The 17,970-nt window shown below is 40.4% G+C and overlaps 1 protein-coding gene across 1 annotated transcript; it reads left to right on the forward strand.

Moving 5' to 3' along the window:
- On the forward strand, positions 1–13,817 carry LOC117525846 (cytochrome P450 4V2). Its single transcript, XM_034187773.1, is given in 12 exon segments — positions 1–225; positions 308–420; positions 1,838–1,923; positions 4,932–5,122; positions 5,267–5,336; positions 5,455–5,581; positions 7,007–7,180; positions 7,257–7,359; positions 9,405–9,500; positions 9,503–9,538; positions 12,630–12,809; positions 13,639–13,817. Coding segments are annotated over 12 exon segments (1,548 nt in total). The 5' UTR covers positions 1–32.
- Positions 13,818–17,970: the final 4,153 nt, after the last annotated feature.

Here is a 17,970-nt window from a genome sequence, read left to right on the forward strand (position 1 = left end):
CACAGTGCACGTTGGACATACAGTGTGTGAAGATGGCAGTCTTACAGGGCAGTTACACCGTGACTGTACTTGGAATTGGCGTCTTTGTTGTTTTTCTGATGCACATCACCTACAAGCTGCTGAGCGGTCACCTGCACAAATGGTTCGCCATGAAGCCAATTCCAGAGCTTAAAGGAACATATCCCTTCATTGGAAACGCACTCATGTTCAAGACCAATGCAGGAGGTAAGAAGGGAACCACGCTGAAACAAACAACTGCTTTAGTGATCACAGAGACCACAGAGAGAGTTTTTTTCTCTTCTTGCAGATTTCTTTGGTCAGATTGCAGACTTTACCCGTGAATTCTGTAATGCACCACTTTTTAAAATCTGGGTTGGACCAGTTCCGATGGTGATGCTGTATCATGCTGAGACAGTTGAGGTATGTTGAGCACTCTATGTCGCATCAAGGAGGCAGAAAACGTGAATGAACGCCTTCGAAATGTCATCAATAATCACCAGACCATCACAATGAAAAACAAGGATTTGTCAAACACGTGTAATGCAGTTCAAGTCACACCGACATTGTAACTTTTTTACATGAAAAGATGTCTCTTGCTTCATTATTAGCCAGTGTTCTACATTAAGGTTGGATGTTCTAAAGACTTCTTCTATTAGTGGATTCCTGATGCATAGATATTTTCTGTTGGTGATCAAGAACCTCAACAGCCAATATGATGCCATCATTGTTCTGCTTTTCCAGGAGCCAAATGTTTTTTCATATGAAAGTGAGATTGTATGAAGGGGAGGTGATGGTCTAGTGATTAAGTGTTGGACTTGAGACCAGAGGATCCTCGGTTCAAGCCCCAGCCTAAAGGGAAAATCACCAAGGGTCCTTTGGCAAGGTCCTTAATCCCCAAGTTGATCCCAGTGTGTAGTGAGACCCTCGCATGGGAGCAGCCTGACATCATGGGTGTGTGTGTGTGTCTGTGTGAATGGCTGAATGTGAGGCATCATTGTATAGCACTTTCAGCATCTGATGCAGATGGAAAAGTGCTATATAAATGCAGTCCATTTATGAACTTAGAGTACAGTGGAAACATAGCCAATCACCGCAGCCATGGCAACCACTGACTTGTGGTTTGGGTCAATGTCTCAATTAAAAAAAAACAAAAAAAATGTATCATCAACTTTCCTGGGTTTGAGAGCTTGACTGCATTGTGTCACTACCTCATCCATCTTTCTTTGCACTTTTAATTTACAGTTTGGCTGTTTGGAAGGTCGTCCATGAACAAAATGCTTCCCCTAACACTGGGACCATCACCTTCACTGCAGACTATACCTCACTTGGAATGCGTTTCCCCACACATGGATTGTCTATAAATCTACTTCAGAATGCTTGAGTTCTCCCTTGACATGTTGATCCTGGTGTGTGTTTGATCAAAGATCAGAAGAGATCCCAGCCAACGGGCATAAACCATTGACATTGCTAAATCTTTCTGCAGAATGGTCCCAACTCTCTCACGGGAGAGTCCAACACCATCAGCCCTCTGACTGATAGTCAATTACACATCATCCATCACCATGGACACCATCACCACACTGGTCCACACTTTGCAGGGTCCTCTCTATCATTATAAATGGCAGATGTGCACGTTTGCACTGGTAACGCTTGGAGCATCATCCCTTAATGCACCAACCACAATAACATGAATGTTCTTTGGAGTTAAAGTCTTTACGTGCAGGAACATAATGATTCTAATCTCTTTATGTGTGTTTCAACAAGACCATAAAACTTTGGGCTCTGATATGTTTGCATGGTTGTTTTTTTGTTTGTTTTTTCAACAATCTTTATGTAGACAGTTCTGAACAACCCATCTCACATGGACAAAGCCTTTGCATACGACTTCCTTCATCCATGGCTTGGAACTGGTCTGTTGACGAGGTATGAAGCCACACTCTGACCAGTGCTGTGTTCACATTAACATATGACCTGAATTTAATGACTGTACTTTCCAGACAAGTCACACTAGAGTAGAAATCACATCTGTCAATTAATGCTTCATTAACTGAAAAAACACACATACAAGTTACACTGAGGTATAAGTTGCATTTATTTTTCAAATATATATTTCAACAACATTTTTTAGCAATCTGGAAAGACAATTCAGTCACATACCAGCCTAAAGAGCATAGGCCAAATGTAATTAATGTGTTGCGTGTTTCCACTCTCCTGAAAATGTACCAAACCATGATTTTTATGTACCATTACACCCCTATTTTTTTTTTTACATATAAGTTGCACCATAGTAGAGGTTGCAGGACCTCATAAACTAGTAAAAAAAACAAACAAATAAACAAACACACATTATTTATAGTCTAGAAAATACAATATTACAAGATCAGATTTTTTTGGGGTACTGGAACTTGATATTTTTTAGATCAGTTTTTGGCCCTAGCTTTTATTTGTGGTCCTAATTCTTATTTGTATCTTATCTTTGTCAATGTATCTACTGTGTGAACAGATCTGATTCAAGCTGGAGTTCTTTAGACCGCTGTCTTCCTGGTGTTCCAGATTTAATCTCACTAGTTTTAAGGGTCAAATCTTTTCACATAAGTTAGCATGACAGCTGGGAGGAACATTTGCAAAAATAAGTAGGACAGACAACCCAAAGAGAATGTGGGAGTGCTTCTGTGGCAAACCTGATCTGTACTGGAGTTGTTAATACCCACAGAAGAAGGTGATTCATCTCAGAGGACACTTTGCATATCACCTAGAATAGTCATAGTGCAGGGCTTGGTTTCCATTCCTGGCTGTACATGGAGCTGAGAAACTGGGCTAGGGAGGTGCTAAAGTTAGTGAGGCCTTAAATTTTTTTTTTTTTTTTAAACAGAAATTTGTCGGCAGGTGGCACATCATTTATTCTAATCTAATTACATTTTTTCCGCAAATCTGATTGGTTAATTGTGTGAGATTTCAGACCTTATAATATTGGCGTAACGGTGGCAAAATATTAGACGGTTTTACATTTGGATGTGTGCGCAATATTGTTGGAATGCGGAGCTGTCGATTTATGCGATGAGACGCACAATTTGAAAGAACACCGGCCACGTGCTGCTAGCTGTTAGCGCTGTTAGCTGAGAGAAAAAGAAAGTCGCGTACCGCTGCCACCACCGAAATGGGCGAATTTACTCTACCATACAAAAGTATTGATGTGGATTCTGACACAGAATTACCATTTCACATTTCATGGATTTGATGGATTTTCACATTTGATGGATTACTCTGCGCCCTGACCGCTGTTGGAATGACACTGCCTCACAGTAAGCCTTGCCAACTGAATTACCTACAGAAAAATAAACTGCGCAAATGATGGAACTGAATTAGAATGGGAATAACCCTGTTGTGTCTGATGATTTGTGGATGTTCATGCTGTTATATGGTCGCAAATATCCATTTTAGCGGCTCCGCATCGCCAGGGAAACTCCTTTTAAAAGGTCAATTTGTGACCGTATAACCAGCATGAACGTCCACAAATCAGACACAACAGGATTATTCCCTAATGGTCTAGTCCATAGGTGTCAAACTGATTCCAGAAAGGGCCAAAAGGGTGCAGGTTGTCTTTGTAACCACCAACTCCAGCAGGTGATTTCACTAATGAACATCAAGAGTTCATCAGTGAAATCACCTGCTGGAGTTGGTGGTTATAAAGAAAACCTGCACCCTCTTGGTCCTTTCTGGAATCAGTTTGACACCTATGGCTAGTCAGTGTCAGACTACTTACATGGGATTGAAGCATTACACTCCTCCAAACCTACACCTCGCCAGGCCTAACAGATGACTTTGCTGTATTGTCCTGTGAGGCCGGCTATTTGGAGGCCTTGTGGCTAATCCACAGCATGGTGGTTTAGTGGTTAGCACTGTTGCCTTGCAGCAAGAAGGTCATGGGATCAATTCCCACCTGTGGCCTTTCTGTGTGGAGTTTGCATGTTTTCCCAGTGTTAGCAATGGTTCTCTCTGGGGGCTCTGGCCTCCTCCCACATCCAAAGGCATGCAGGTTAGGTGAATTGAAACTTTAAATTGTGTGTGGGTGTGAATGTGTTTGTTTTTCTATGTGTGGCCCAACAACAGACTGGCGTCCTGTATCCCGCCTCATGCCCTATGCAGCAGTCATAGGGCATGAGGATAGGCTGCAGCCACTGTGACCCTTAATTGGAGTAAACAGTTGAAGACGAGTGAGTGAGTGAGTGTGAGGCTAATCACTATGGTCAAGTGGCACATTTCATTAAGGAAGAACCAGCACACAGGAGCCTTCATGCTGAGAAAAAAAGCAACTCAAAAAGACAAAGGGGACTCTAAGGTATCACCTGGATGTGGCAGCTAGATGGCTGCTTTCAGAATATGGAGATGATCCATCGTGTACTTGGGTGGTTATCCACCAGGACACATGATTTCCATAGTGTTGTTTCATGCATCAACATGCAGCACGAATGCATGCACCCACATCTAAACTTTGTGAATGACATTGTTTGACAAGGAAACAATTTGTAATCATATTAGCAAACCATCGCAAGTGGTATCATGACAAAATATGAACTTGACGTCCAAAGTAGGTCCTAGTATACTGCATAAATAACGCATATTTGTTGCTGAGGAAATAGGGAGCACTACAGGACCAGCTCAGTCAAAGAAAGGTGATAGTGAGGACCTGAATGAAAACTAGATTTTGAAAAACAAATGTTCAGATTTTTGTTGGGATTATCATTGCGCGACTGGAATTCTTGGTTTGAGCCAACATCCAATCAAGACCAACCTAGATCTGCCTATGACCAATCAATCAATCAATCAATCAATCAATCAATCAATCAATCAATCAAAAACCCTTACAAAATAGCTGATCCTGTGTCCATGTCCAAACCTGACTTTTCTTGACCTCTTACTCCTTTGATCAGCACTGGGCGTAAGTGGCGCCAGCGGCGAAAGATGCTGACCCCTACGTTCCACTTCTCCATCCTGACAGAGTTTTTGGAAGTGATGTGTGAACAGGCCGAGATCCTGGTGGAGAAGTTAGAGAGGCTGGCAGGGAATGGTCCATTCAACTGCTGCAGCCACATCACTCTGTGTGCCCTGGATATCATCTGTGGTACGTTTACTCAGTTTTCATGAAAGGATGGACAATTACCCAGTATTTTCACATAAAATATGGAAATTTGTCCATATATGTTTGATCCAGCCACACTGGATCAGTCTGGGAACAATTATGTTTTATCCACATTACTGTTTTCAGAGACAGCCATGGGGAAAAAAGTCTATGCCCAGAGTAATTCTGATTCCCAGTATGTACAGAGTGTATACAAGTGAGTTCTTTTAGGTTTTTTAAGTTTTATTTTGTCCATTTTACATCAATCAGACATGTAATAATGACATAATGTAGCTTTATAACATACATTTTTGAGATTTATGGTTTTTCCTTAGAATGAGTGACATTGTCAGTCGCAGACAGCGGACACCTTGGTTTTGGCCTGATTTTATTTATGACTGGTTTGGTGAGGGCCGGGATCATGACAAGACACTCAAGATCCTCCATTCCTTCACCAAGAGAGTGAGTACTTTTGTGGACATTAAAATACTAACTATCGACTGCTCAATGTGCTTGTAACTGAGAGTCGTTTAGGCCAATTCCATCATCACGGATTACACACAGTCACAACCAAGGTTGGGTAGGATTACTTTGAAAGAATACATGTGGATTACATGTATGTATGTACATACGTTTGGATTACTTGTAATCTAATTACTTTTGGATTACATTTCAGAGTAATCCTACCCAACCTTGGTCACAACCTACATCATGCCCAGTGCACACATATTACAGGCAATGTCAGAAATGTAAGAATTTTCTGTAATATTGCTTTGCTTTGAATTTCCCTTCCTTGTTGTTTGATAATACCGAGGAAGGTGCTTGCAAGTACTATTATTAAATGAATTCAGTTCCAGTTACTTTTCATTCATTGACCAGAACAGTCTGGCTTCACACCCAAGAAGTCAACCACTGACCATATCGGAGTTCTGCAAGTACTCGTAGAACACAAACACAAAATTAGGCAGTGCTTCTTTGCAACTTTTGTTGATTTTTCACAAAGGGTTTGTTTCAGTTTAAACGAGTTGCTCTCTGGAAGACCCCGAGAATTTGTGGGATCCCCAGGAAGTTGCTGAACATCATACACTGAGTGCTGTGTGGATTCTCTGACTTCTTCCCAGTGAATTCTGGCATTCATCAGGAAGGTCTCCTGGTTCTGACTATGTTCAGTGCTTGCATGGACCTAGTGTTGAGCACGTTTGTGGAAAATGGCCACTTAGGTATCTTTGCTTGTGAGGAAAGGTTTACTGACCTCAACTTTGCGGATGTTGCTGTGATCTTTATGGAATCGATTGATGCTCTGATTACAGCATACAAGAAGCTGAATGACATGGACACTGAGAATGCTTGGGTACTGCTGGAACTACTTTGTGTCCAACAAATGATTTTTTTAGGAATGCTCTGATAAGTTGTACGTATAAGTTGACTATGTGGAGGATTTCTCTGGGCATGATCTAGCATGCAGGTGCCTCAGTGTTGAAGACACCAGAGGCTAGACCAGGCCAAATAGATGCCCACATTCCATCTGGTTGCAGTAGACAGATGGCTGTATAAAGTTGGTGATGGACCAGATGGTTGCTACTGGGGAACCAGACCTGACCAAGTTGATGAGCAAAGATGTAAGGATGTAAGTTTCACATAAATGTAGCAAATACTTCATTCTCCATATCAGTATGTGCACAGGTCATTAAATGCACTTAACTCCAGCTCTACCATCGTCATCTAAGTGCTGTCATGACAACCAGTTGTTTTAGAAACGCTCCTTTCAGCCCACTTGCACCAAAGAACGTGCCCCCAGTCAACTGCCCCATTTAACTCCATAATACTGGAAGCAGTAATCCAATGCAGAAGTAATTTTAGGACAATACTATATTTGACCCTCTCTAGGTGATACAAGAAAGAGCAGAAAATATGCCATATATGGAGTCAGACAGCGAATCTGACCAAGGGACACGGAAAAGACGGGCGTTCCTGGACATGCTCCTGCAAACCACAGATGAGAACGGCAACAACCTGAGCCATCAGGACATCCAGGAAGAAGTGGACACCTTCATGTTTAGGGTTAGTCAAGTACAGCTAACAATAAGTAAAATGAAACCTTCCACGGTGTTTCTTTAATTTCATCTTTACTCTCTAGGGTCATGATACCACAGCAGCCTCAATGAACTGGACACTGCATCTGCTGGGCTCACACCCTGAGGTGCAAAGGAAAGTCCACCAAGAACTTCAGGATGTTTTTGGTAACGGCAGTATGCCCCCTCACCTCCTGCACAGCCAAAGACACATCACCCTTTTGCCGCATTTACCGGATTAATACCGATCGAAATACTACAGTAGACAAAGAAGTTCCCTTCCTTTGCATTTACTTTAAAATGGTAATGACGGGACACCGCAGATCACGTGACCAATGTCCCGATGTCCGTCTTCCTCAATAGCTTAAAGCAAAACTTTGCAAAGTTAGAAACTAGCTAATGCTATCATTCATCTGAAGACACTTGATACAGTCAACTTCTCAAGGGGGAAAAAATTAATTGTATAAATCAAGCTAGCTACTGACATCAACCTACAAACTGGACCTTAGAGTTAAAGTAGCTCTGTAACAATGGGAGTATTAATGCTTTGTGTAAGTAATAACTAAAAAAAAAAAAACCCCAATGTTCTCATCGTTTAACTTATCATATTAGTAAAGTAAGTTCTTTTGGCTTCTCACTTTTTCACATATACATAACGTTTTAGACTGTTGTTCACTGTGATGCACCACATCACTTAAAATCTATGTGAAGTGTTTTGAACCTCCCAGACATGACGCTTGCCTCAGCATCAGCTAGCGCTTTAAGCTAGCAATGGCAGGGAGAAACATGATGCAAACTATGGGGGGTGATTGAGAGGTTTTAACCATGACCCACGAAAAGTAGTCTGTGGTTCTCCATATTTTGCATTCAGAGAAACCAACATTTCTCAACATTGCACCCAGTGAGTCAAAATTTGACACATTCTCGAGAAATGTTGGTTTCTTAGGATGCAGAAAATGGAGAACCACTCCCTACTTTTTCTGGATCAGGCTCAAAACTTCTCCATCACCCCTCATATGTGGGGAAATACAGGGTGAAATGCACAAAACACAGAATTAAAGAATAGAATGTGTGCCTGGGGATGATACCAAAAACTTTTGTCAGTACTGCAAATTAGTGATGGAGAACTACAAACACTTTTCCGGAACATTTTTGTAACCTTGACACCAAGTTTGCTCTAGAACTTGTATCAAAGGGAAGTCACCACATGCTGTCAACTGTTGTGAAGGTGTAGGAACATGGACCCACAACAGGGGGCGTTAAATGAACGGACAATGGATAAGCCAAACAGTAACAATTTAATGTTGTGAAGTGCACAACGGAATACAGACAAATACAGTTTTGGTACCACAGACAATTAAATGTTGAGTGACGTGTGGGCAGGCTTGAGGATAGGAGACGTCCGTCCTGAACCGAGCCGGATCCCACACGGCCCTCACCGCCAACGGATCTGAAGAACACCGTAGCCGCCAAGTCCTGGAGCCCCAGGTGGCCACCGTCTCCAGCTGTCAGACCGGGTACTGCTGGTAGAGAACAGAAACAGTTTTGATGAGTGTGAGTTCGCACACTCAGTAATTCCACCGTCTGTGTTCTTACGGGAGGGAGCACCTCCACCTCCAATCACACACTCGTGCAGCTCCTGTCTAACCACTTATCTGGTTGGAGTGTGAAGCGAAGCCGTTGCTGATCACACCAAACGCCAGTCCCACAGATAAGGCAACACCACAGGAAAACAGCTGCAAAGAAGTTCAGACTATTAATCAATGTTTTGTTCAGCAGAGAAAATTACCTCCAAGGTAGCTGATTTCTTGGCGGGGAGGTGGAGTTGCAGTCCGGCCTTTATGGTGGTGGTGATGTGATGTGGATGAGTGACAGCTGGTGCTGATGACGGGTGACAGCTGTCACTCCCGGTTGCTATGACGCCCTCTCCTGCTTGAAGCCCGCACTTCAAGCAGGGCGCCATCTGGTGGTGGTGGGCCAGCAGTACCTCCTCTTCAGCGGCCCACACAACAGTCAACCACACGAGCACATGTAGCTGATACGACTGTGTCTTATATGCTATAGATTATTCTGGAGAATGTTAAGCAGCAGGAAACTGCCCTCTACACTGCAGATGGCCTGAGACAATCGGCATAAATCTGTTCAAATAATTTATATACAGTATTAGTTCTGCACAGAGAAGATGTAATAGCACATTGTGTGTCTGTACAAAGGAACGTCTGGGCGGCCTGTTAACACGGACGATCTGAAGAAGCTCAAATATCTGGAATGTGTGATCAAAGAGTCCCTGCGACTGTTTCCCTCTGTGCCCTTTTCGCCCGTAGACTCTCTGAAGACTGCAACATCAGTGAGTATGCAGATAGTTTTTAATGTTTAATTTTTTGTCTCCTAAATGTTATCTCAACTTTATACAGAGGACAATAAATAATAATAATAATAATAATAATAATAATAATAATAATAATAATAATAATAAATGCTGCTACTACTAATACTACTACTGCTGCTGCTACAACTACTAGTAATAGTAACAATAACACAAACCATGAATTTTGGAATTGCATTTTGGAATTTATTTGGATTGAATTTTAGACACATTTTAAAAATACACTACACTTAAATCCTATTTGCAATATAACCACTTTTTTGTAGTTTCTCTGCTTTTAATTTAATAAAAATAAAAATAGCACACATAAAATAATAATAATTATAACAAATTAAATGTTCACTAATTTTGGAATTGTATTTATTTGCATTTAATTTTAAATGTTTTAAAATACAGTACATTAGACTTAATTCCACTTTGCAATGCAACTTCTTTTATTCCTAAATACTCCTTTGCTTCTACACGTTTTTGGTATTTTTTGTATAAAAAGGAAGAATAAGGTGCTGTTATAGCAACAACAACAATAATAATAATAATAATAATAATAATTATTATTATTATTATTATTTTGGGATTATGTTTATTTTATATACTGTAGGTTTATTGTTTTTTTTTTTTAACAAAAAACAAACAAACAAACAAACTAGGTGCACATTAACAGCAATAACAAGAGTAACATTTTGCAAAAACATCTATTTTGGAATGAACTGGATATTTCTTTAAAAAAATAAACAGATAAACATTTTTTGTCATTTTTATTCAGTGATCATTTTGTGTAAATAAATCATATCTTACTGCACTATCTCAGGATGCTCCACTTCCCAGCATGCACTAGGGCAGTGTTCTATTATTAATTATGATGTGTGTTAATTGAAACTGCGCTTAATAATGATTATTTTCTGTTCTACAGCTTGTGATACTGTGTGAATGGTGCCGGTGGCAGAATGTTTTTTAGTATACACGGTTCAAAACTAACAGAAAGAATGTCTTTACTGAACATTTCCGTCTGCGTGAAATGTTCGACCAATACGGTGCATCCGGAAAGTATTCACAGTGCTGCATTGTTTCCACATAATGTTATGTTACAGCTTGATTCCAAAACAGATGAAATACATTTTTTTTTCCTTAAAATTCAACACACAATACCCTATAATGACAATGTGGAAAATGCTTTTTTTTTTTTTTTGGGAGATTTTTGCAAATTTATTAAGAATAAAAAAAAAACTAAGGCTTGTACATAAGTATTCACAGCCTTTGCCATGAAGCTAAAAATTGAGCTCAAATGCATCTTATTTCTACTGATCATCATTGAGATGTTTCTACAGCTTAATTAGAGTCCACCTGGGGTAAATTCAGTTGATTGGACATGATTTGGAAGGACACACACCTGTCTACATATAAGGCCCCAGAGTTGACAGAGCATGTGAGAGCACAAACCAAGTATGAAGTCAAAGGAATTGTCTGTAGACCTCCCAGACAGGATTGTCTTGAGGCACAAATATGGGGAAGAGTACAGAAACATTTCTGCTGCTTTTATGGTCCCAATGAGCGCAGTGGCCTCCATCATCCATAATTGAAGTAGTTTGGATCCATCAGGACTCTTCCCAGAGCTGGCTGCCCATCTAAACTGAGTGATCGGGGAGAAGGGCCTCAGTCAGGGAGGTGACCAGAACCCGATGGTCACTCTATCAGAGCTCCAGCATTCCTCTATGGAGAGAGGAGAACCTTCAAGGACAACGCTCTCTGCAGCAATCCACCAATCAGGCCTGTATGGTAGAGTGGCCAGACAGAAGCCCCTCCTTAGTAAAGGGCACATGGCAGCCCAACTGGAGTTTGCCAAAAGGCACCTGAAGGACTCTCAAACCATGAGAAACAAAATTCTCTGGTGTGATGAGACAAAAATTGAACTCTTTGGTGTGAATGCCAGGCATCATGTTTGGAGGAAACCAGGCACCATCCCTAAAGTGGAGAATGGTGGTGGCAACATCATGCTGTGGGGACGTTTCTCAGCAGCAGGAACTGGGAGACTAGTCAGGATTGAGGGAAAGATGAATGCAGAAAAGTACAGAGACATCCTGGATAACACCTGCTCCAGAGCGCTCTTGACCTCAGACTGGGGTGATGGTTCATCTTTCAGCAGGACAATGACCCTAAACACACAACCAAGATTTCAAAGGAGTGGCTTGAAGACAACTCTGTGAATGTCCTTGAGTGGCCCAGCCAGAGCCCAGATCTGAATCCGATTGAACATTTCTGGATAGATCTGAAAATGGCTGTGCACCGACGCTCCCCATCCAACCTGATGGTGCTTGAGAGGCGCTGCAAAGAGGAATGGGCAAAACTTCGAAAAGATACGTGTGCCAAGCTTGTGGCATGATATACAAGAAGACCTGAGGCTGTAATAGCTGCCAAATGTACATCAACAAAGTATTGAGCAAAGGGTGTGAATACTTAAGTGCATGTGATTTCTTAGTTCTTTTTTTTACTGTTAATAAATTTCCAAAAATGTCAAAAAAGGAAAAAGTTTTTCATGTTGTTGTTATGGGGTGTTGTGAGTAGAAAATTAGAAAGATTGAGGGGAAAAATGAATTTACTCCATTTTGGAATAAGGCTGGAACCTAAAGGGTGGAAAAAGTGAAGTGCTGTGAATACTTTCTGAACGTGCTGTATCTGGATCTGAGTTTGCGCCCCCTCATGCTAAATGTGTCCACTGACAAGACTTGTAATCTGCATTGTTTCACACCACCAAGCTTTACCAAGCTCTACCCTCTGATAGACTAGTGTCCCATCAAAGGGGCATCGTAGACTCATCTGCTTCATGTTACAGTATAAGGGCAGATACACTGGTACCAACAGAGGTACGAGTGTTGCAGAAGACATTTGTGTCACATATTCAGAAGATAGAAAAGCTCAAATGCTTCTGAAGGTGACAGCCCTTCAGTTGTACAAGACCTACATTTCAAACCAACTTTGCAGATGCTCCTCCCATGTTTATGTCTGATCATTTCAGAAAAGGTCAGCAAAATTAAGAATCTTTTTTGTGTACTTGTAGATGGATTCAAAGTTCCCCAAGGTGCCAATGCCATTGTAATTACATACACTCTCCATCGTGACTCGCGATACTTCCCTGAGCCCGAGGAGTTCCAACCAGAACGATTTCTGCCTGAGAATTCAGTGGGACGACCTCCGTATGCATACCTGCCCTTCTCTGCTGGACTCCGTAACTGTATAGGTAAAAATAAAGGCTGTTTGTCTTTTCAAGTTTCTAGGACTTGTCAATGTCTTAACCCATATCATCAGGTTTACTATTTTTTGTTAAAACTTTTGGTAGTTTAGCAAATCTATACATTTTTGGAATTCTTGGAGAACGAGGAATCTAAAAATCAATGTTATTTGCATTAGTCATTTTCTGTGATTTAGAATAAATGTCCCTTTAACAGTGTTGGACTCCTGACAGAGGATGTAGTTTCCAGTCTACAGATACCTTGAACTTCACAAAGCACAACTTGTTGTCATCAGAGTCTTTATCCATCATGAGTTATGTCCTGAAAATACAGAAAAACTTCCATCACACACACCCCCACCAACAATGGGTTATTACTTTAAATGGAAGGATGGACTAATTGAGAAAAATATACATTTCTTGAAGATGTGTCAGGTGTTATTAGAGGGCCAGCTTACCATACCAGTGGATATAGCTTAAATGCCAGTGGATTTGTCATCACCAAAAATATTCATTCATTCAGTTAATTTTTTTTCCTTAAAATTCTACACACAAAACCCCATAATGAAAACATGAAAAGTTTTCACACTGCTTTATGAATGTTTATGTACATGTGGTTTCTTTGTTTTTTAATTTAAATAAATTTGCAAAAAAATCAGAAAAAGCTTTTTTTTCATGTCATGATGGGATATCGTGAGCAGAATTTTGAGAGAAAAATGAATTACTCCATTTTGGAATAAGGCTGTAACATAATAAAATGGGGAAACGTGAAGCACCGTAAATACTTCTTGATGCACTGTGGAGTATTTTTATTCTATTTATTTTTAACTCTCCACAGGTCAGCGTTTTGCACTAATGGAAGAAAAAGTGATCTTGGCATCCATTCTGCGTAACTTCACTGTTGAAGCTTGTCAGAAACGTGAAGAACTGCGGCCAGTAGGGGAGCTCATTCTGCGATCGGAGAAGGGAATCTGGATCAAACTAGAGAAGAAACAACCCCAGAACACACCAGTGTAGGGGCATGACATTTGTTATTTACAGGAACTCCTCTGTACGTAGTTAGTTAGCGGTGAAACAAGCTACTATTACATTTGTTAAATGGCTTTTCAAACTAATTCATGATATTGGCAGTTTTCCAGGATATAGTTTGTGATAATCACAACCAACACAGTTGCTAAAGCTAAAGAAGATCAAATAAGCTAAACTATGATTTTATTTGTCCTTTACACAGTGTCACGTTTGTCACTCATGGTTCTTTATGTCAAAAACTCTGTAAAGTATTTCAATAGAAACAACTTTTGTAGTTTGTACAAAGATAGATTACAAAATGTAAATTGAGTCTTCAAACATTCTAAACAGCCAAAGAATTATAGCACAATATCATGCAACAAATGATCACTTCTACAACCAGTTTCTTTGGCCAGTCAGGGGATGGATACGTGAACATTTCCAAGTCACTGAATATGTCTGGAACTTTGTTTACATCAGTCATTAAGAAATTCAAACATGATGGTACTGGTCTGGTAAAACTGTCCTGGAGTAGTTAGTTCTCAAAAAGTGAACTGACCATGAAATAAAGAGGCTAGTGAGGGAAGCCACCAAGACAAAAAGTTTTCAGCTTCTTTGGATGTGCTTGGAGAAATCTGGGACAGTGCAATGTTTGCATGTTGTATCACCAGATTCATGGTGGAATCCAAGAAAGCGCATCAGATCAATGCTCCAGTCACCCATGTGACATGCATAAAGAGTATATTTTGTGCATATGTGTGTAGCTGTAACTTTTTTCTTGTGCTTTGTGAATTATAGCTGAAGGTCTACAGTATAAACACATCTTGATTGTTTCATTGTAACGGCATTGTGGTGGAACATAGAAGCAAGGTGTCCAAATACTTATGGACCAGAGTGAGGGTCAAAAAATTTTAAATGTGTGTTAACTATATTTAAATATAAAAACAGTAACTGTAGCTGCACTGCACAGGCGGATTGGAAATGTAAACTAGTCCTGTAGTGTGTGTGTGGGTGAAATGTGACTGTGTTCAAAGGTGCACCCCGACACCCTATGACTGCTGGGATAGACTCCAGCCCGCCACGTCCAAGTTCCCTTCTTGCCTCGTGGTAGTGTGGAATGCTAATCATTGTGCCGCTTCTAGCTGCATGTAGTGACAGCGCCCTGCCTGTGACACTTGCAGTGGCTCTGGGTCCAGGGGTGGAGCCAGAAATCTTGGTGGGGGGAGTCTGATTCATTGCACCTGGGCATTCCACTGAGTGAGTTCTGCTCATTGATGGAATGACATCGTAATACTGTCACTGATTTAAAAAAAAAAATAGTCGTAGTAAGCAATCCTTTCCATTGTCAATACCAATATAAAAAACTAAATTTGTAAAGTATAATATTTATTTTATTGTAAACCATATGTCTTTCATACCAGTGAATTTTTGACAGATTAGGCAGAATCTTCAAATATTTTACTATGCTATCATAGAAGATCATCTGACTTCTATGGACAGATGATACTGTGTAAAATATATTGATATACAGTGGTCCCTCGTTTATCGTGGGAGTATGTTCTAAAAATAGCCCGCGATAGGTGAATTCCGCGAAGTAGTCAGCGTTATTTTTTTTACAATTATATAGATGTTTTAAGGCTGTAAAACCCCTCACTACACACATTTTCTCACTTTTCTCTCCTGTGTAAACACTCTCAAAGTTCAAACATTAGTAGAAAAATAAGTCCAGTATTACAGAATGAAACCAAAGATCAAAACCTGTTTCAGGCTCAAACATTTGTTTGAGAAATAAAATAGAACGTTTCCTATAAATAATTATGATGGATTTTAGAACTAACAAATTTAATTTTAACGATCAACCTACGAGGTTGGACACATAAGAAATTATTAATAGTAACTGGCCAGTATTCACAGTTCCTCTGATTGCGCCTCTTCGTTCGTGGCGCTGCTCCACAGCGTCTTTTCCACCTCGGTGCAGGTGTCTTTTTCTGAGTGATATGGGTAGTTGTTGGCGCTCTTTTTTTCTTCTAAGCGAGAAGATCTTATAAACAGACACACGCAGAACACAATGCGCGTGCTTTTTCCTTGGCTGCTGGAGCGGTCTGCATCAAAAAGCCGAGTGTAGTCTCGGGACCTGTGCCAGATTTTGGCTGCAAACTAAGCACAGCAGAAGTTAAAAAAGAGAAGCATGCAAAATGCACAAAAAAAAATCTGCGAAACAGCGAGAGTGTGAAAGGTGAACCGCCAATATAGCGAGGGACCACTGTACCGTGACCAAACATTAGGATAGCAAACTTAATATAGCACAAGTGCTAAAATACCCTCGGCCCTATAAGCATAAAAATAGGAAATGGAATGTGACCTTTTGACCTCTTGAAATATGTCAAGGTTAGCCATCTTTGAACTTGTCCAAAGTCTGTGTCCCAAGAATATTCCCTGTGAATTTTAAGACCCTGGCAGTAACAGGACTGGACGTATGCTGAGCACAGACAGATAGACGGGGCCTTCGCAATACCCGACATATATTTCAGCCTCGGGTAAAAACTTCCTCTTCTGGTTGATTTTTTAATGTTTTAACTTTCCCCCCTTTTTCTTCATATATTTTTCTTCAATCTTTTCTTTTTTTGACTGGTGGGTGGAGGGCATTGATGCAACTCCTGACATTCGTTTACTTTTTCACACATGATATCTATATACTGCTCAATGTACACATTCATGTCACTTACATTTAATCACTTTCTAACTCATGGCAAACTTTGGGTTCCCCTGTGACAATCATCACCATCACCTTCATGAAACACCGTCACGCTTTTGTTACTAATTGTTACACAGATTGGAGGTCTGTTCCACATTGCTCAGCAAGATCTAATATGGGGCAAGGCATTGGGCAAAGGTCATGCCTGCCTGTTTGTTGTTCTCCTCCTCCCAGGCCCTTTTGCTGATTTCTACCTAAATTAATATGGTCAATGAAGGCTGCGCCCCAAAGGTCAAGATCAATGGATCTGCTTTTCAACCAGATTTGGACCAAATGTAGTACATACTTGGGAAGATTCTTGAATTGCCCTGGCAAGGTTGGCCAGAGGTCAATCATTTGTTTGAAAGTCTAGATCACTGGGGTCAAATGTCAGCTTGCCATAGCCTTACTGTCATCATGCCAACAGGTACCCTTATTTAGCTGTATGAAACTGGGTGATCCATTTTATAAATTTCACAGTGATTTTGCTTGTGTACAACCAATTCCAGTTGAAAATTATTAATTATTTTAGCTAAGTTCCTTCTGGCAATTAATAAAATTCTCAACACTATGAAGTCTTGAATTCTTAGAGTGGCTATTTTTCTTCATATAGAACCAAATGGTGACTAAAAGCAAACTGTTGTGTGTTTATGCTTCTGTCACCAGTCCAGCTTTATAAGGGAACATCTAAACCCGGAGACATGCCAAATGTGAGTTTATATTTATATACTATTATTTCAATGTACTTCTCTGCTGTCATCCTCTATCATCTTATATTGTTAACATTGCTGGTTGTCCACGCCGAATACACTACATGGCTCAGCCTGAATAGATCTACCTGAACTCACCACCGACTTGAGCAAATCAAAAGCAGATTTTCAAAATATCTACTGATGCAAAGGTGTCTGGTAATTATACTGCTGCCAGAAGTCCACCTATGTCACAGTCGACCCATAAACCGATAAAACTGGTGGAGCGTTTTGGCTTCATGTGGTGTGGAGCCAACATCAGCTAAGCTATGATACCTACTGGAAGCACAAATTAATAACTAGAGCTGGGCAACGATTAAAAATTTTAATTGCTGATTTCCATGATTAATAGCGATAATCACATTGTTCTACTGCAAATGTTCTTCCATATGAACGAAAGCATGGGCGAGTGCCAGGGGGGCACTAGAGCTTTGTGTGCTTTAGGTCTATATTTAAGACTTGAAGTACTCTGCTGGTAAAAAAAAAACAAAACAAAACGCATTAACTTGCATAAAAATTGTCAGCGTTAATTAATTAATGCGTTAATGCAATAATAACGCGTTAAACTTGCCCAGCCCTATAAATAACACAAAAATGTCAACGGAAATACTGGAGCACTTCTTAAGCCCCAGTCACATGGGCACTAACGAAGGACACCGAAGCCAAAAACGAAACAATA

The sequence above is a fragment of the Thalassophryne amazonica genome, chromosome 15 (assembly GCF_902500255.1).
Source record: "Thalassophryne amazonica chromosome 15, fThaAma1.1, whole genome shotgun sequence".
Taxonomy (NCBI): domain Eukaryota; kingdom Metazoa; phylum Chordata; class Actinopteri; order Batrachoidiformes; family Batrachoididae; genus Thalassophryne; species Thalassophryne amazonica.